General features: G+C 36.4%; 3 protein-coding genes across 8 annotated transcripts; 1 reads left to right on the top strand and 2 right to left on the bottom strand.

Annotated features, from left to right (window-relative positions):
- Window positions 1-187: 187 nt before the first annotated feature.
- On the bottom strand, window positions 188-2,768 carry LOC110720827 (craniofacial development protein 1-like). Of its 5 annotated transcripts, none has more exons than XM_021899876.1 (6): window positions 2,546-2,768; window positions 1,975-2,007; window positions 1,664-1,769; window positions 1,453-1,583; window positions 1,182-1,370; window positions 188-834 (listed from the first exon to the last, which is right to left on the bottom strand). In XM_021899876.1, exons 3-6 carry the CDS (start codon window positions 1,749-1,751, stop codon window positions 463-465), a joined length of 780 nt encoding a protein of 259 aa, XP_021755568.1. In that variant the 5' UTR covers window positions 1,752-1,769; window positions 1,975-2,007; window positions 2,546-2,768; the 3' UTR covers window positions 188-462. The 5 variants fall into 5 exon arrangements, with proteins under 5 accessions (XP_021755568.1, XP_021755569.1, XP_021755571.1 ...); XM_021899877.1 differs by having other exon boundaries at window positions 1,664-1,751; window positions 2,546-2,767; XM_021899879.1 differs by having other exon boundaries at window positions 1,664-1,742; window positions 2,546-2,765.
- A 267-nt stretch (window positions 2,769-3,035) lies between these two features.
- Window positions 3,036-12,467, bottom strand: LOC110720826 (fatty-acid-binding protein 2-like). Of its 2 annotated transcripts, none has more exons than XM_021899875.1 (11): window positions 12,004-12,467; window positions 11,252-11,813; window positions 10,944-11,169; window positions 9,757-9,832; window positions 9,536-9,638; window positions 8,614-8,682; window positions 4,629-4,665; window positions 4,453-4,527; window positions 4,324-4,375; window positions 4,207-4,251; window positions 3,036-3,813 (listed from the first exon to the last, which is right to left on the bottom strand). In XM_021899875.1, the coding sequence occupies exons 2-11, from the start codon at window positions 11,722-11,724 to the stop codon at window positions 3,716-3,718; spliced, it is 1,254 nt and encodes a 417-aa protein (XP_021755567.1). In that variant the 5' UTR covers window positions 11,725-11,813; window positions 12,004-12,467; the 3' UTR covers window positions 3,036-3,715. The 2 variants fall into 2 exon arrangements, with proteins under 2 accessions (XP_021755567.1, XP_021755566.1); XM_021899874.1 differs by having other exon boundaries at window positions 12,087-12,467.
- A 3,562-nt stretch (window positions 12,468-16,029) lies between these two features.
- On the top strand, window positions 16,030-18,320 carry LOC110720824 (BTB/POZ domain-containing protein At2g24240-like). The gene has a single exon (XM_021899872.1). It carries the CDS (start codon window positions 16,601-16,603, stop codon window positions 17,978-17,980), a length of 1,380 nt encoding a protein of 459 aa, XP_021755564.1. The 5' UTR covers window positions 16,030-16,600; the 3' UTR covers window positions 17,981-18,320.
- Window positions 18,321-18,940: the final 620 nt, after the last annotated feature.

Here is an 18,940-nt window from a genome sequence, read left to right as displayed (position 1 = left end):
GTGTTGCTTACTAGCTTCCTCATTAATAGGTGACTTCTTTCTTTACAGGCACTGAGGCACATGAACATAACTAATCATAGTCGTAAAATAAAATAACCAAGTACATATCCAGGTAGTTCCTATTGCATATTCATTTTAATTATTGAGTTTTTAGAGATATGTGCACACTTCAAATAACAAGTGCACATAATTAACCTTTTTCTAATTGCCTATCAGAATGAAAGTTTGGGGTACATCTGTTCAATCAAAGAATCACAAATCACACACATATCCCACAAAGCTCATTCTAGTTTAATTTCAGCCTCATTGCATTGGCACTATCCTAAAATTAGAAAATGGTACAAAGCCTAATTAATGATCAGGAACCTTTCCAATAAAACATGATGACACCCACAATAGTAAGCGAGGACATCTACAAACTGCAATAGCATAAAATTGTATAGATTGCATGTATATAAACAACTAAGGACCCTCTCGCATATCTGGCTTCCTCTTTGCCTGTTGTGCAAGTCGAACATCTCTCTCCCTTTCAAATTCCCGGTAATCTGCCCTACTTAGGAAGGAGACCTTGTCTAAATATTGATTTGAACTTTTCTTGTAGGCATCTAATTCTTCCTCATAATCCTTATTTTCTCCTTTGAATTCTCCCCAGTCCTTTTTGGTCTTATCAAGAAGACTAAGCTTTGGTTTCTTCTTTATTTGTTCCAGTACAGAATCCACAACAGAAGATGGCCCTGCTTGTGCCTTAGCCCTTTCAGCTGCTTCTTTTGAGCTGGGGTCAACCATCTTCTTCACCTCAATCTCTTCACCAGCAAAGTCTCGAAACTCAGTGACCTGAAATAGAACAAAAAGTTCACAGCTCAAGATTCAACAACCCTTATTGACCAATAAAATATGCTCCAAACATTTAACTGTAATGTTAATTTCCCATCAATGACCAACTGAGAAAAAAAAACGTGCTCTAACATAAAGGACAAATAGTCTGCATTTTATGAAAAGAAAACACAATAGCCAGAAAGAGTCCCTCTTTCCTGCTCTCTCCCCCCCCCCCCTCTTAAAAATAAGAAAAAGAAAAGGGCCTAGGAGAGCTAATACAGTACAATAGAAATGATTGACACAAAATACTGAATCAAACATGAGAAAGAGAAAAGGTAACCAGTAATCATGTAATTAGTAATTACCTCGACTTTTCCCCTGTTTGATGCAGAGGCAGCAGCAGCATCTCTGGCAGCTGCAAGAGCAGTAGCTGCAAGCTTCTTGGCCTCATCACTGGTTCCATTGTGTGCAGTAGTGGAGTGCTTCCTTTCTGAGGATGCCCCATTAGCCTCTTGTGGTTTTTTTGGTCCCAAACCCAATAATGACATCCAATTCTACAAAGAAGACCAAAATAATAAGAAATTGATCACTTTATTCCCTGAAGATTTAAGATAAGCACTTTCAAAAACACCTTACATTGGAAGCTTTATCTGTCTGTGGAGCTTTATTTCCATTTGGAGTATGTTTGTTTACAATGGAGTTTAGTGTATTTGTAGATACTCCTTTATTCATCTTCTGCCACACAGCATCCACTCGAGCTTTGATCTCTAGCAAAATGATATAGGTTTATCAAGATCTGTAGTAAATTAAAAAAACAAACCTAAGGGGTGCAGGCATATAATGTTACCATGATCTTCAGGCTCAGCTTGTGGAGCAGAAACTGAAGCCGTTTGGTCTTTTGATTCAACGGGAATTGCTTCCATTTCCTGCATCATCTAAAGGACATCATCAATCTGAACAGCGGCATAGTTGTTCACATCATGTCCCAATGCAAGCAACAAATTAGCACACAACAATGGTTTGATAGCCCAATACAATACATTTCAAGAATTAACCAAATGTTAATCATCTTTGGTATCTGTGACTAAGAAGAAGCCACATTATTTCCAAAATACATGTAATGCACATATGCATAGTTGTAATAAAATAGTAACTCACAATGTAACCCAAATCCTTAGCTCCTTGCGCACCCTACTCGAAATACAAGAATTACAACAAATAAACATTATGCATCACAACAAAAAAAACAAAAGCAATAAAAAAATCAAAATCCAGTAAATATGGAAATCAAGAAAAGGATGAGGAATGCAGTATGCGTCTCTTGAAAACACCAAATAATAAAAATAAAATAAAAAAATAGAAATGGAGAAAAAGCAGCAACATTGATGCAAAACTCAAAGTAAGAAAGATGAAGAAGCTGTTGATTACTACTGATTAATAGCAGAATCTGAATCCAGACCAAAACAAATACGAAGTACTTGTTATTCAGTGAATAATAGAAAAGGAAGACCGTATTTCAACTCATATTCCCCTTTTTTTCCTCTCAAAATCTCAGATTTAATTTTGATCCCAGGCCCGTAACATTCAAGGATTATCAAACTGAATTCTTAATCAAATTATAAGAAATACAAGTACATAGTTGTATATAAAAGAACCCTAAATTGAGAAAACTTAAAGATAAACACTAGATTGCGAAAGTGAAATACGATGATTAACAAAATTGTAATACCTGCTTCAATTCAATCAAAGAAAGAAACCACTTCAATGGAGGAGAGACACAGGGAAGCCCCGAGGGAACCACTTCAAAAGCTCCGATATACGGAGTACTGCTCTTTTACTTTTTTTTTTTAATTGTCAATACTCCGTTTCTAACGTCAACTCGTCAACTAATACTCCGTTTATTTTTTAAGCAATCGTATCATGTTTTTTTTCTTTTCTTTTTTTGAAGGGCTATTCTAATTACTTGATATCTTGAAAATTCTAATTATCCATGAATATCAACTAACTACCGTAACAAAAAATAAATACTACAGAGTATTAACACAAATACTAGATAAAAAAAATACCGTAAGGGTTAAGATTTGATTAGAATCCTACTCTTTCACATTGCAAAATTCAAGTTACTAAACATGCTTTGAATATTTTGAGTTTGAGACTTATTCTCATTTGAAATTGTGTTTATCCATGTTAGTGGGCTATTATGGCTAATAGTTGATCAATATACCAAGTATAATTTTGACATTACTACTAATCATTACTACTAGTCGTAAAAGAGTACATGCTGCCAATGTTTATCATGCATTATTAAGCATAAAATTAACAATTTGTTTGGATTTTAAGACAGAGAAAAAGAGAGGGCAAGGGGAAGAGAGAGAGCGAGAGAGAGAGAGGCGTGGAGCTCTTTCCCCTTCACCTAGTGTGTAAGTGTAAGTAGACAGGCGAATATCTTCATTTCGTTGAACTTTTGGAAGAATAATAACAGCCGCTGTCCAATTACTTCCACCAGCTCAGGCAACGCCGGAAGAGGAAACAAAATACACACAATCTTCTCCCTATTAAATAACTTAAGAGCAGATATGCAATTTGTCATTTTATAACTAGAAATAAAAAGTTTTCCTAATATTAGCTTCATCATGTTTCCCCTCTACGTATATAACTGAAATTTAGGGGGGAAAATCCACTATATAACACATGTTTGACACTTGGCACAGCTGACTAATTGACCGCACGCCAAACATGGAAGCCAGAAGCCTCATGAACAGGAGGATTAACTCTGGTAGACTGATAACATAATATCAATATAAAGACGAGCCACTTCAGAACCCTTTGTAATAGGCAGGGTCAAGCAGCACAGGAAACCCTTGGCTTAGGCTCCTAATAATCCAGAAGAGTAATCAGCTTAGCACCTTCTCATAAGAGTAGCAACATTTCTTCCAATCTCTTCTTTTGTTTGCTCTGAGACAGGAACTTCTCCAATGTACATGTCAAAAAATGCCCCTGCACAGAAAATCTCCACGTAAGAACCTCAAACATGATTGCCACACTTTCTGATTTGGGGGAACAATACGAGGGGTGATGCCTAATAGATGGAATATTGCACCAGTTCTAGTTCAGTCAAAGCAAGCACCAAGCCACCAAGTACTGGTAATCATCTTTCATGGTCTGACCCAAACCCCACATACTGGGCTTAAGAGACATAAACCTAGTTTTTTTTTTAGCTCCGTTCCCAGTCTTTTAAACAAATGTGACCAGGATGAAATCTTCACAGAAGACTTGCATGATTGACAGAGGTAAGCACCCCCCAACACTTCAACTCACATGTAATATGTATATAATTTTATTTGCACTTAACAAAAAGGAAAGGCTAGGGATACAGAAGAAACTACTTACTACACAACTCCCTACTTTGCACTGCACCAATTTGGTTGCCTCCAACTGCATAACAAGATTGCCAGTATTAGTCATAAAATATTTTACAACATAGCTGGATCCAACACAATTACTCACTTTCGGTAATCAGATGCCCGTCAGCAGTTCTTCTGAAGTCAATTATAGTACCCTGAGGAATAAACTGGAAAAATAAGACATGTGAAGAAATCTAAACATACAAAATCTCAATCTTTTATGGCTACTTACTGCTGGCAATGGAATATCTTTTGTGAAACAAGAACCAAATGTTGAGAGGCATTTGAAATCAGTCTCCGGATTTGTCTGTTAAGCATGGACAGAAAAAAAAAGCAGAAATCAACACAGGCAGTTAAGTATCAAGGGTAGTATAAAGGAATACGCATAAGGAATGATGAATTCATTACCTTAGCTAAACGAGCCCGAAGAGCTTTCTCAATAGCACTGCAAGGCAGAGGATATAGAAGTAAAATGAGACCAGGTAAGATTAAACAAACAGCTAATTCACCTCATCGGCAAGCATATGCCAGACTAAGCAAGTTGGATTAAATCGTCAAACAGAATGGGCTGGGTGAGAGTTAGGACAGGTTAAGATGATTGCTTCAAGATAAAGAAATAAAGTGATGGACTTGAGCAGCCAAGCATAGCCTGATTTTAGGTCAAGCAAATTTGACCATGGGCGGATTGAATTAGCAACAAGCTACCAATGAGATAAATGGGCCACTCAGGGATAGAGAAAAGGCCATTTTCTCATCTGGTAAGTAGACCATGATGACAAATAAAAATCTGGGACAATGGCCAGGCATTATGATCTTTAAAAAGCATATCTTGAGTATACTTGTTTTTCATTGCAGACAGTGGTTATATGGGAAGAAGAATGTATAGCAACTAGATGTGCAAATTAACCCCCCACCCATTATTTTATTTTGCTAATGCAAGGTTCAAGGAAATCTAGATGTATGCAACCATTTCTATCAGTCAGACTTTGTTAATAAAAATATATATATTTCAATCAACAAATGAAAAATGATGTAAAGTAAATGGCAGATATTCCATCATAAATTTAAGGGAAAAATAATGACTCAATGCATCAAGAATAAACAGTATGTAAAAATCCATGATGATGAGTCTAAAGAGAAAGCCATATAAATCACTCTGTCATAAGATAACCAAAGAAGAATCCTGAACACGAAAAAATTAGATCTTACCTATCCACCAAAAAAAGAGAGAAAAAAAAGGAACCTGCCACAAAATCTTACGCCCTTTTCCCTACCAAAGTTCATTATTGCCAAAGAATTCTTATTTGCTACTGACCAGGGAAGCCCTAAGAGTAAAAGGGGCAATCCAGTGTATCCCCATGAAACCATATTACCTCATCCAATCCAATCCAAACTGTAATGGACTGACCAGACACAACCAATAACAGAGAAGAAAGCTATAGAATGGTAGAAATGAGAAGAAAGATAGAGGCTTTAATTAACATAAATAACGGTAAACACAATCGATAGGTTTAGCCTATCAAGCTCTATATTTAGCTCACAACTCTCTAATGAGTGACTTGAGGTCACAACTCTCCTAAGGAATTACTCCAAAATTCTGCCAAACTTCTTTCTACCCTCTATTTATACCAAAGCTAATGACCAAAACCTAATAATAATACTAGACTTCCCAAATTACCCCTCCTAAAGCCAGTCTATTACACAAACACATATAATTCCATGTCTTCTCACTAACAAGACAGTGATTGCAAGAAGGAAATCTTAACTTCAATACTTTTGTTAGCCAAACTATCGTGTTTCCTTTTTTTTTTGCTCTTCTTGTTAAAAGATGTCACATAGCAAAGGGGATAAGATGGAAGAAATCAAAAATATTATCCAGTTCTCAATTCTTCAGCAGGTTAGCTGAGTGTAGCACCATCCAATTCAAGTTCAAACTCATTTTTTGAGCAGTAAGTCACAAAAAAGACCTGTTCAAACTAAAAGATCATAAAGTGAAAGACCCTAGCTTGACCCTAGCTTCCAACAAGTTCTCTTTTTGCTAGGTAATTTAGGCCCCATTCTTAGTGCCAGTCTGACCTATCCTCAGAATGCAAATCCCATGATTAATGTGAACCAGGCAAAAGACACATACTTACATGGTCCCAAACCCTCATCCTAGGGTTAGACATGAGCGCTTTCCCTAAACAAGGTTAGGAATTCGCGTAATTCCCTAAATGCAGCCACTCTTTTATATATTCCCACTTTACCGTCCACGTCACCGGTTCAGTTGGAATTTTTTTTGACCAGTTTTTTTACAAAACCGCTACTTCAAGTAGCGATGTATTGAAGAAAACCGCTACTTGAAGTAGCGGTATACTCAATAAAAACCGCTACTTCAAGTGGCGGTTTATTAAGTGAAAACAATTCACAACAAAAACCGCTACTTGAAGTAGCGGTTTTGTTTTTAGAAACCGCTACTTGAAGTAGCGGTTTTCCCTGGACCGGAAAAAAAAAAACCCGGTTTTTTTACCCAATGCTTACGTGGACGGTAAATTGGGAAAATGTAAAGAAGTGGCTGTAATTTGGGAATAGAGGTTTTTCTTGACATTATTTTGGGAAAGAGCTCGTTAGACATCCAATTCTTCAGCAGGTTAGCTGAGTGCAGCAGTGCAGCACCATCCAATTCAAGTTCAAGCTCATTTCTTGAGCAGTAAGTCACGTAAAAGACCTGTTCAAACTAAAATATGATAAAGTGAAAGACCCTAGCTTCCAACAAGTTCTCTTTTTGCTAGGTAATTTAGACCTCATTCTTAGTGCCAGTCCTATCCTCAGAATGCAAAGCCCATGATTAACGTGAACCAGACAAAAGACACATACTTACATGGTCCCAACCCTCATCCTAGGGTTAGACATCCAAATTAAACTGAATTGTCTGCATGGAAAGGAGGTAAATGTCAAAAGGTCACTGATAGCTTCTATAAAACATACCCTATCCTCCAACTGATGTACTAGAGTAACCCATGGACAGCTTCAATCACTAAGTAAGGAGGCCCCATCTATCTTTTCATTTCTTATAGACACTTGGGCTTTATAAATAGTGCAAATAAAGAAATGTCAAAGGTCATGATTAGTAAGTGTAAAACACTAAAAAGTGAGACTCGTGAACATTAATAAATGAGCACCTCAATCTTAGATTTTGCTGACTTGTCCAACGATTTCAACATTATTCCACCACAGCATTTATTCCCAAGTTCAAGTTGTTCACAATCATACTAGCTCAGTCCATATCAAAAACCTATACGATAAGAAGTTCACAACTTTTGTTTCAGACATAACTCTAGCTTTCTCTTCAGAACTTCATTTATTCTTCGCCAACCAAATACACTAAATAATGAAAGCTGCATGAAATCCTCAAGCAATATGACATCCTACTAATAGGTCTAACACCTATGACCCTTTACAAAAACCAATAATCTTATGAGTAGAAACTCAAAACATGTTTGGAAAGAAAACTAAGTTTCAGTCTACCTAAACAAATAAGGGGAAGAACAAAAGAGATACCCAATTACCCACAGTCTCCCATCCACCTGGGCCCAATAATACTGGGAGAGTTTGCACTGTGAGAGACCCACTAAAGTGGCTCAATTCACGATGATGTATTGAACAACCATCACATGATAGATCAACCCATTATAGTTTGTTTAATTAATTTACAAATTATACAACTGCAAATAACAAATCCTGACCTGAACAATCATAAGAAGCTCCCATCTGCCACAACTAAACCCATGAGAGTTTGCTCAGAGCTATTCAAGACCAACTCAATTGGCTAAAGAGTGTTGATCATCTAGCTAGGATCCAGTGTTAACTTCAACTAGCTCATATAGGTAACACCTGTCAACCAACACTCAGCTCACCAAGCATGATCAAGCTCTTTTGACTTTTTGATCGAATACATGTTTTAGGCAAGCTACATATTCTTAAGTAGTAAGTCACTAGATAAATACATTTAAGACAAATCAACTTAGCACTAAATTGACCCAGGTATTAAGACCTAGAAAGTTCAATAGGCCACATTCATATCATGATGTAGTCTGGCTCCTTAACAATGATAGCATTTCCTGGCGTGACACCTGCGATAAAATCTAAATGCAGGCATTTATGGCTACCTTACAAAGAACTATCTACATGACCGCTAGTATGTTATTCTACTTATGGTCCCCAAAAGACAACAACGTGAAACAAATCTCTACATACCCAACAAAGCCTCAACATCCCTGGTGCATCAATGATGCCAAACCCCAATTCAACATCAAAAACAAAGAAACAGACCAAACCTCAAACACATTTGAATTTTATACATAAATAATATGAGAAGATAAGTTCTAGAAGATAAGACATTAAATAATCTTACTCTTTGACTGTATAAACTTTCATGCCACTGTAGTTAACTACAAATCGAACAGTCATTCCAATATCTTCCCTGCATCATACACATATTATGTTAGCATAAATTGATTATTTGAGTGCCATTAAAGAGAAAGGGACAAATTATAATAACAATAAAGTTATGATCATCAACTAAGAATGGGAGTGAGTAAATAATGTACAAGCCAATCAACAGAACAAATAAAATGGTGAGAAAAGAATGTGTTCCCCAACTGTAATGGAGCCTTTGCTTCCATATATAGTACTCTATAGTAACTGCTCTAAATTATCAGTGTACATTAAATACATGTATTATGTCTTTGCTTCATCTTATCAGTCATATACATTTACAGTGCTCATAGAGCCCCTCTTACTACTAGATTGGAAAACTTAAATCAGTAGAGCGGCTAGAGCCTAATCAAGAAAATGTCTTCTCATAAAAGGAAAAATGTTAATGGTAAATAATATGAAGATTTAACAATATACTTCCTGGCATAATTCACACCGTTCAATAAAATACCTCTCATGAAGTTCCCACCCACAACTGGGTTTTTCTACAAGAAAAGCATTAACCCATTAAATTTCCATTATATATATATATATACATATATATATATATATATATATATATATATATATATATATATATATATATATATATATGTATGTATATGTATATATATACAGTGCTACTATGACTCTAGCCTCATGCACTAAAGTGTGGACAAAAAAAGGGTGAAGTATTGATTACACAAATAAGGGTAAGAAGTACACCAACATGTCAGCACACAAACCTCAACATAGAGGCGGTAATCCCAATTTTTAGAAAAATAAACAAACAACTCAGGATTATAAAATAAGAACAAAAGCTTGCATGCACATATGCATTAACAAAACAATACTTATACCTAAGAAGGTCTGCATAGAAATCATTGCGTTCTTTGAGTTCTACTTCAGGAACAGAACCATATTTCGAACCCAATTTCTGACAGAGAGAAGAAGGATGGACATCTAAAATGAAAGAGAAAAGGAAATTATGGAGCTTGATCATAGCAGACAATCATTTTTAAAAATAAAAAATAAAACAACAGTACTATAAACAAAGCAGCATAGATGCGAGAGTACTTACAAAAACCAAAAGCATAGACCTTCAGCGATTTAATTCTGATGAGAGTCATGATCCTAGATCCCATTCCAACAAGCACCTATCAGGCATAGCAGGATAGTGAGTTCCAAGGGCTCCAAAGTTATTTACATAACTGTCATATGGTTCCTATATCAAGTCTTATTTCTGGATACAATCACAGAATGAGCCAACTAGGCAAAAGAGCAGAAGAAAAGAAACAAATAAGAGATCGGCAAAGCAGACCCTTCTAGATGATCCTGTATACAGTTGATAACACTTGAATCCTCCCCAGACCCTATTGAATCATCATAGTTATTATTGCACACAAAAGTGGAGACAAAGAAAGCCATACTTCTTGCATAACTTGACATGATCATGTCAAAGGGAGAATCAAATATGTTTTGCTTGTGGAAGACACATAATTTGCACAGGATAGCAAGTGTAACAGCCTATTCCATTGTCTGTTTGGGCAAGACACACGATTGGAATAGTGTAGCTCATGAGTACAGGTATATTTGAAAAAATAACTAAATAAGTTCAATGACAAACACCAAGATTCTTCTTTTGCTCTTAAAAAATAAACAACCAAAGCAATGTGTTATAATCCAAGATAACCAAACCATGATTACCACAAGTCCAAGATTACCAAACCATGAAAAAATACTGAAAAGGATGCATCAGAAATTCCATATCTCACCTCAGCGAAAAAGACAATAAACACACACACACGAAGGATTCTAAAGCGCAGGTTTATAAAGGATATACTAGATAAGCCTTAAAGGGGTGAAAAGGATGCATCAGAAATTCCTGAGGCCTAAAATATACTGAAATAATGTGATTTCTTTCCTAAATTAATCTAGTGCAGGAGCTAAAAGGGAGCAAAATTTCCAAAGCACTCAAGGGAAAGACATCATCAGCTTTGTTTATTATTAACAAAGGTGTTTCAATCCTGCTATTTACACAAATATATAGTAAAAAGATAAAAACCTTGTGTTCATGGCAAGTAGTTTTCCCATAATCAATCAATCAAAACCTTAATCCCATAAAGTGGGATTGGCTACATGAACCAAATTTTATTATTCCGTGTAGTCAAGTTTTCCCATACTATGGTAAAAAATAGAACTTCATGTTAAATCTACAGTCTATTTCAAAGTAGAGACTAAAAATCCTGAGACTAAAAGTAGAAGTACCTCTGATGACAAATTGGACTGAGTATCCTTGGCTATTATGCTATTTAAAACACCAGGAAACTGAATGCCAGTTTTGGGTTCAACTGTATCTCTCAACCACTTAAATTCAGGAAATGCATGACCAACACAATCTCGATGACTCTGAACATTGCAGGGGCTTTTGTCCATGGAAGCCAACACTTGTGTATCAGCATCCTCAGGTGGTATAGTTAACATGCTAGGAGTGCTGAAAATAGGACGCAAGTAACAAGTGAAAAAGAAATGCAATAATTTGAAATATACAGGCAGATAATGAATGAATTACTTACAAGTGATCAAGTGGGGGTATGAGTGCAGCAGCTAGCGAGAGCACAGGAAATGGTTTAACATCATCAGCTGCTGCTCTAAGAAAATGTCTGAGAGAAAAGGCTGAAAACTTATGACCAAATAGCGCGGCAAAAGATTCATGTGGGAATCTGAAGCAGGATACAGTAACAGGCAGACGGCGATAAGGCTTAGTAGAGGGGGCATTGTGTTTGGATTGTCCAAAAGAATTTGAAGGTTTGGGAAGATTAGAATCAGAATTAAATTTGGTTTGAATTTGTGAAGAGCCGGAAAAGAAAAGGACAATAGAACCGGCAAACTTAGAGAAGCAGGTGAAGGCTTCAGTGAGTGCAACAGAAGCAGGAGCCAAAAGGTATTTTGAGTGATGAAGAGAGTTGTCGACAATTGAAAGAATGGGATCATTCAGTAGCATCTTATAAGGGTCGCCACCTCCATCAAGATCCATCACCATTACCATTTACCAATCAAATTAATAAGGGTGTTTAGATTAAATTCCAAGCAATGCCAACATATAATTAATTGATTTATTTATGTTCAATCTCCAACCTGGGAAGCAAATGCATAATCAAACACATAACATCAATGAAACAGAATGAATTCAAAGTATGAAACTATAAACAAAGTGCTAATTATATAATAAAATGTTGAAAATGGGAGAATAAAAGAAACCCAGAAAGTGTATTTCTTTGTAAGGAATAGTATAAAACAAACAAGAGAATGATCGTAAACTAAGTACCGCAAGTAAAGTAATGGGGAATGAGACATAAAGGAAAATGAAAAGAAAACCCTGAAAAAGGAGTGAGATTAGAAAGAAGAAACCTTGAGGAAGAAGATGCGAAATGAGAATATGCCTAAGAGTAATATCAATCGCTGTCGCTTCTCCCGGAGGCCAGGCAATGAGACCATTTAGAATATCAATTCAACAACTTTCTTATGTTATTCGTCTCTTTCTCGACGGAACTTTTGTTTTCTTTTCCCGATTTGGCTCTTTTTGCAATGCCCACAAATAACGTAAGTTTTTTTTTTCTCACCCCTGCCACCACCTTTGATCAATCAATATTCATCCAGTATTAGACAATTATTTGAATCGGCCTAACTTACAATCAATCTTAATATATTAGACTCAATACATACCCAATCACATCTAACTCTAAGACAATAAAATGTAGTAAATATGAATTGAACAAAATTCAACCTAAGAAATAACCAACCATGACCTAAATGATTTTCCTCGTGATCCAATTAATACCTAAGAAATAACCAACTATCATCACTATTTCAAATTTTAAGTTTTTTTTTTCAATTATTATTATTAGTCTATACAAGCATACTATTAAACGTATATACAAAGTGTTTTCTGACCTTAATTCTACACTTTTAGACTTTTAGTAGAAGGGCAATGTATTTATTTTGACTAATTTAAGCTTCTCTTATATTAACTTGTTTAAAAAAACTTGTTTTATTAATTTAAATTATTTTAACTTAAAGTGGAGCTTGTAAAACGCCCAACCTAACTTGTTCACATAGTCATATTATTCCATTTAAACCTAACTCAACAGTCAAATCCAACTCGTGCAACTAGGTTGAGTGCGTGTTTGACAATTGACACCCCCCAAGTTCCTACTATGCTTGCCACCACTTGCCGAGTTAATAACAACTTCATACTTCTTTTTTTCTTGCACTTGTTGGAAATTTAACACGCAAGGAGACACACACAAATGTAAAATAAAAAGAATTGGTCTTACTTGAAAAAAGGAAAAAAATATATTTTGTTGTAACGTGCTAACCTAGCTAATAGGTGATTTTGCTAGAGGATGGGTGTAGACTTCCACCACCATCGATAATCATTTAAGCAAATGGTAATTGATTTTTAATATCTGTAACTTGGGACAAGAATTGAATCGTAATGTATTTAGACGTTTATCAAGTAGTTTCGTACGTGGACATTTTTTTCAAGATGCAACGTATGTGGACTTCTATCAAGGCATAATTAACTTCCAACAACATTAGTCACTATCATTTGAGATTTCTCCATAGAGTGATTAAAAAAGTAGTACGTAGTTGTTTTTCATCATATTCTCCCTCTCGATCTCTTTCATATTCCAACTTTAACAAAACATCAGCAGCAGTACACCCAACACCAACAACGACAAAGAGCTAGTATCCAATTTAATCAATGACACTTTGCTAATTAAGCTAGTTACGTAACACAAATTCACAATGTTGCTTATCTTAATTATTAATTGGTCAGGCGGTGCTAGGCTGCTAGCTACCTTGGTATATCATAACAAACAATTGAAGGCTTACAGCATTTCATTTGTTTGTAGCATTACATTCAAGCTAAAGTTCTTTGCTTTGAGTATATTCTCATTCAAATGACTTTTAGTTTAATTGTTGGGTGTTTTCGTCTAAGGACCTAGTATACATACAATTTGTGCATTTGTTGTGTTTATCCAAGAGTGGTTCATTCTTGTTTAACATACGATGACAGCCCACAAGGCCAAAAGGACTTTTTTTTGGTGGGCCCTGCATGTTAGATTCTCAAGCCCAAGCCCAAGCCCAAAAGAGTTAATTGGAAGAATGGAACAGAGTGGAGAGGAATAGAGATGGTTATATTACGTAGAGTTAGTCTCGATTTCGGCTATTGCTGTTGTTTATTTTATGTCAGTTGAGTTTGAACTGCACTGATAATTTTGAATGGACTAGTCTAGTTTACTTGGTTTACATTCTATGCTTCACTTGCACGGATGAAACTGCAAAGGTGGTTAGTGTGATGGTTCAACTTATCCATCCATCAACTTATGTTTTTCAACAAACAATGTATGTTGTGTCCTGTGTGTAAAAACCTTAACTGTACTCCAGTCTCGTTGTGCTATTTCGTAATTGTTTGATGTTGTATTATACGGAGTACTTAGTAGTAGTACGTACATACAAAGATTTATTTGATAGTCAAAATTTCTAAAGATATTACTCATGTGATCAAGCATATAAGATATAACCCCTCCCCTTTAACGAGGAATTATCCCCAGTAGTTAGAGGCTTACTAGTTACTTCTAACCAAACAGACCAGTTTGAATATTCTGGAGGCCTCTAAAGTCTAAACTTACCCACGAGGATTTTAAATTCAACTCATGCTTAAAAGTCAGTTATCTTAGTTGCTGTTCATGTTGTCTTGTTGCTCTAGATAGGTAGTATCATTCTAAGGATAAGTATCACCAATGATAATCAAATTATAGTTTTGTTTAGTTTGTTTTCCTATTCGTGATGTTGACACCATCAGTGTTTATTAACAAGTTGTATCCCATATTCACTGGATATTTATCTTTTAAATTGACATAGTTTTGTTCCTAATAACTATTTCTAGAGGAGAACCGGCCAATATATTCATTATGGCAATTGGCAATACTCAATTCTTCAAAACAATCAATTTTAATTAGAAGATGATAATATACTTGTATCTTATTAGCCAGAATTACTAGTTACTTGTAATTCAATTCATATTAAGAAACTAGATAAAAGTTGATAGAGTAACATAACATCACCCTCAATACACGTATAAATTATCGTTTGCAACAAAGCACACATTGCAACTTACACTAAGAACCCGTTTTGATTTACTGAACTGAACCGAACTGTTTATGAGAGAAAAAAAAATATTTGAGGACACCCTAGGGTTAGGGTTTAATGTACATTGGATGTTGGGCTTGACAATAATATAACAATAATTAAAATGGGCTAATTTAAGTTATTTCACCCAAAATAATTAATTCCAATTAAAAGTCAAATAAACATAAGTCAATACTTGACTTTTGATCGTATCATATCCAATGTGGCACTTATATAAAATTTACGTGCCTACAGTAACGTTACTATGGGTATGGTCCACATTCCTTCACAAAATACAAGTATATAGAAGCTGTAGTTATTGTCAAAATTATTGTAATAAGGAAGTTCGTATTCATTTATATTATATTGCTGCAAACTTAGTTGTATGAACTGACAAATTGGTAAAAGAATTGAAGTAGAAAGATGAAGATTGGTTGCATTTATCACGGAAGAAAAATTGGAATGGTAATTGTATTGTTTAGTGTAAAAGAGTTGACCAAAGCATTCGTAGCTTAAGAGGGATGAATGAGTCATGAGTGGAAATAGATGAAGAAAGTCGTCGACTAAATTCTAAACTCTTATTTATTTGAATATTTGACCAATTAAGTATTATTTGGTCTGTGGGCTGGTGTCGTTTTCTGGTCTTGGAGAATATGTAAAATCTATTCTTTTATGAAGACGCCCCACAAGACACGCTCTTCCTCCTTCGAGGGGTCCAACTTCAATACTAATCTACATGGAGTATTATTTATTCACACCATAATCTTGGATTAGGAGCAACCACTATTTAAGCACTATCCATCCCTTAATTATAATTACAATTATTGAGATTGACATTATTATGTTACCCTTTTCCCATCTTCTATGTCTTGTTTTGGCAATTGTTCATAGGTCTATATGTGTTATTATTTAGTCGTATAACTCCATGTTGATTTTGACCACTATTGTACTCAAAGATTTTGTTATATTATGAAACCTCTTTAAAAAAAAATGAATAGGTATATCTCAAAATCTCATTTTCTTTATGTTTATCCATTAAACATTACCTCATTGAGTCATTTTCATAAATATTATTCCATGATCATTTTCTACTTTAAATTCAACCCTATATACGAAAAGACAAAATCACAAACAAGTCTTATTATTAAAGTAAACAAAGCTTATCTTTAACAAAGAAATGAAGTAGTTTGTAAATAATCTCCCCAAAGATGTAAGAACAAGTGTAATAAAGACAAGAAAATGAAAGCAAAAAACAGATTATAGCCTTGCTTAGAAGGCAAAACTCCAAACAGAATTAACTAATCACCAAGTAATATAATTTGATTAAAAAGAAAAAGAAAGAGAAAGAGAGTTAAGGTCCTATGAGAGGGGAAAGGAAAGGAAAGGAAAGGCGGCTAGAACGTGGAAAAAGGTAAGAGGTCGCAGCATCGCAGGCGCAGCAAACAAACACTAAACTAATTAAGCTACGGACTACTGAGTACTGACCCAACTACTCTACAAGTATATTTCATGATTTTGAAAATTTCCAACTTGTCTAAAATTCTTTCCTCAACTCTTCCCTACCAAGTACGAGTACCAAACGCCTTTTCTTTCAAATTCACAAAACAGATTTCTGGCTTCATATCACCATCTATCATCCATTTCTTCATTTTATAAAAAAAAATAAATAAAAGGGTGGTCATCCATTCCTGCCCAGATCGGCAATTAATTGGAAAGAGAAAGAAGAAATGGTCCCAAAAGACACAGTTACCTTCAACGTTGGCGGTAAAATCTTCCAAACAACCTCTACTACGCTTGCTAATGCCGGCCGCAATTCCTTTTTCGGCGCACTCTTTGATGATCATTGGAATCTCAATCTCAATTCTCAATCCAAACCCGACATCTTCATTGATCGGAACCCCCAATGCTTCCGTGTCCTCCTCGACCTTCTCCGCACCGGTGACCTCCACATCCCTCCTAATCTCCCTCAGAACCTTCTTTTCAGGGAAGCCCAATTCTACGGCCTCTCTGACCATGTCCGCGCCGCTAAGTGGGGCCCTTTTGATGGTAACTGCCTCCGTCCCACCACCTCTGTCACCGGCCGTGCTCCCGGTGATGGCACTGCCATTCGTGCTGGCCCTGATGGTGGCTGCTGTGTCGCTCATGGCTGCATGGTCCATGTCTATGATTGGATGCTTCAGGAGCACCCTCCCCTGCATTTGGACTACCAGATTGTCAACGACGTTGGCTGGTTGGATGCTAACCATGTCGTCGTCAGCGCTTGTGAGAGGCTCGGTCGTGGGGACGGTGGTATGGGCCTATTCAACGCCTCTAACGGAGAGCTACGTCATAAATTCCAAGTCCAACATGATAATCAAGTCAAGAGCTTTACTGCAGGTGCCTTGGCTTTCAGCACTTCTGACTCTAACTCCAAAATGATTTACTCCAGCTGCAAGGGCAGAAGCAATGAGTACGGCGTTGGGGTGTGGGACCAGGAGACGGGCCAGCAGGTCGATTTCTTCTACGAGCCTTTAGGATGGTCTCTTGGGGATGCAGACAGGCTGCAGTGGCTCCCGGCCTCCAACTGCCTCCTGGTGGCCACCCTTTTTCCTAGGAAGGACAACTGTTATATCAGCTTGTTGGATTTCAGAGCCAAGTCCATGGTCTGGTCCTGGTCCGACATTGGAGCTTCTGGCCCAAATCCAATTTTGGTCGATGACAAGCGTGTCAGAGATGCCATAGCCATGGAGGATGCAAGCTCCATATGTGTTGTCAACGAGTTTGAGGATTTGGGCTTTATAGACCTCAGAAGCTCTGCTTCCAGTGTCAGGTGGAGCTCTAGGAGTCGCTTGGTTAATGTTATGAAAGCTAATAAGAGGATGCAACTTGCTGAGGATGAGCCTTGCTACCCTAAGCTCGCCTTTCACAACTCCCAGCTATTTTCTTCCATGAATGATTCCATTTCTGTATTCTCAGGCCCTGATTGGGTGTTAACCTCCAGGCTTAGGCGTGGACATGGGGGTCCTATTTGCGACTTCTCAATCGCAGGGGACCGACTCTTTGCTCTTCACAGTGAAGAAAATGTCTTCGATGTCTGGGAGGCCCCTCCTTCCCCTCCCACTTTCTAATACAGAGTACTCCATGATTATTATACTAACATACAATTGTAAGTGATTTGTGTCTGTATATAAAAGTATGGATCTATAGTGCCTTTCTGTTTGTCCTCCCAAACATCTGTAACTTCATTGAGCAGCCCGTTGCTGAGTCTATACAGCCGCTGCGTTTAGTTTAAGGTAAAACTAAACTAGAAGATATGACAAGGCCTGTTTCTACAAATTATGACTTTTTATAGAAAGATTTCAATAGCAATTCATACTACAATTTCAGAGTTCTGTTAGCAAACACACACTACTTATGTGCTACTATTGAACATAGTTTGTTAATGAAATACGAGCCTATTTTTTTTAACATTTGTTCAATCATTCATGAACAGTGTATGTTTATTGATTATGCTACTTTTAAGTTTCAACCTAATGGGGAAAAAAGACTGAAAGCGGCATATTAGGTGCTTCAAATCAAGTTCGTTGCCGAGCTGTCATTATCTGCAGTAAGCCAGTAGCAAATAGACAGTAATTACAACTGATAATTGCCTTTAAGATAAGCAAACAATGGCAAACTTCTGGCTAATCCGGCAAGGGACCTTAGATTACAATTCCTAATGATGTTCTAGTTTTTGCTTATATTCAAAGCGAACACCTTAGTTTTCTCATCTAATCATTGCGGATATTAAGGGGGTAGTTAGCATTAGCCAATTTTACGTTAACTATTACGACTAATGTAGAGTGAGAAAATGGACCTGGTGGTTAGTTAAAGCGACAAAAGATGGACCCCTCCTGAGTCCTGATTCCTGATTCCACAATTTAGATAACTCATTTCTATTTGTAGCTATATCCATCTGCTTGTTATTTTTATGCCTAATGCTATAATGCTATGGTATTTAGACAAGGTGAAGCTTAATAAACTAGTTTTATTCAAGTTGAAGACATGAATGAGTTGAAACAAAACACAGATCACTAAGATGAGTGGGC

This window comes from Chenopodium quinoa, unplaced genomic scaffold (assembly GCF_001683475.1).
Source record: "Chenopodium quinoa cultivar QQ74 unplaced genomic scaffold, ASM168347v1, whole genome shotgun sequence".
NCBI classification, from domain to species: domain Eukaryota; kingdom Viridiplantae; phylum Streptophyta; class Magnoliopsida; order Caryophyllales; family Amaranthaceae; genus Chenopodium; species Chenopodium quinoa.
This window is presented reverse-complemented; position numbering and strand designations above follow the sequence as displayed.

What these genes read in the sequence shown, in the direction of transcription:
- LOC110720827 (XM_021899876.1), bottom strand. Translation starts at nt 1,751, where the DNA reads ATGATGCAGGAAATGGAAGCAATTCCCGTTGAATCAAAAGACCAAACG. An exon ending in AGCTGAGCCTGAAGATCATG is followed by an intron (nt 1,584 to 1,663) that starts GTAACATTATAT and finishes TCATTTTGCTAG; the next exon opens with AGATCAAAGCTCGAGTGGAT. An exon ending in AGACAGATAAAGCTTCCAAT is followed by an intron (nt 1,371 to 1,452) that starts GTAAGGTGTTTT and finishes TCTTCTTTGTAG; the next exon opens with AATTGGATGTCATTATTGGG.
- LOC110720824 (XM_021899872.1), top strand. Translation starts at nt 16,601, where the DNA reads ATGGTCCCAAAAGACACAGTTACCTTCAACGTTGGCGGTAAAATCTTC.
- LOC110720826 (XM_021899875.1), bottom strand. Translation starts at nt 11,724, where the DNA reads ATGGTAATGGTGATGGATCTTGATGGAGGTGGCGACCCTTATAAGATG. An exon ending in TTCTATGCAGACCTTCTTAG is followed by an intron (nt 8,683 to 9,535) that starts GTATAAGTATTG and finishes TGTATGATGCAG; the next exon opens with GGAAGATATTGGAATGACTG. An exon ending in AAGATATTCCATTGCCAGCA is followed by an intron (nt 4,376 to 4,452) that starts GTAAGTAGCCAT and finishes TTTATTCCTCAG; the next exon opens with GGTACTATAATTGACTTCAG.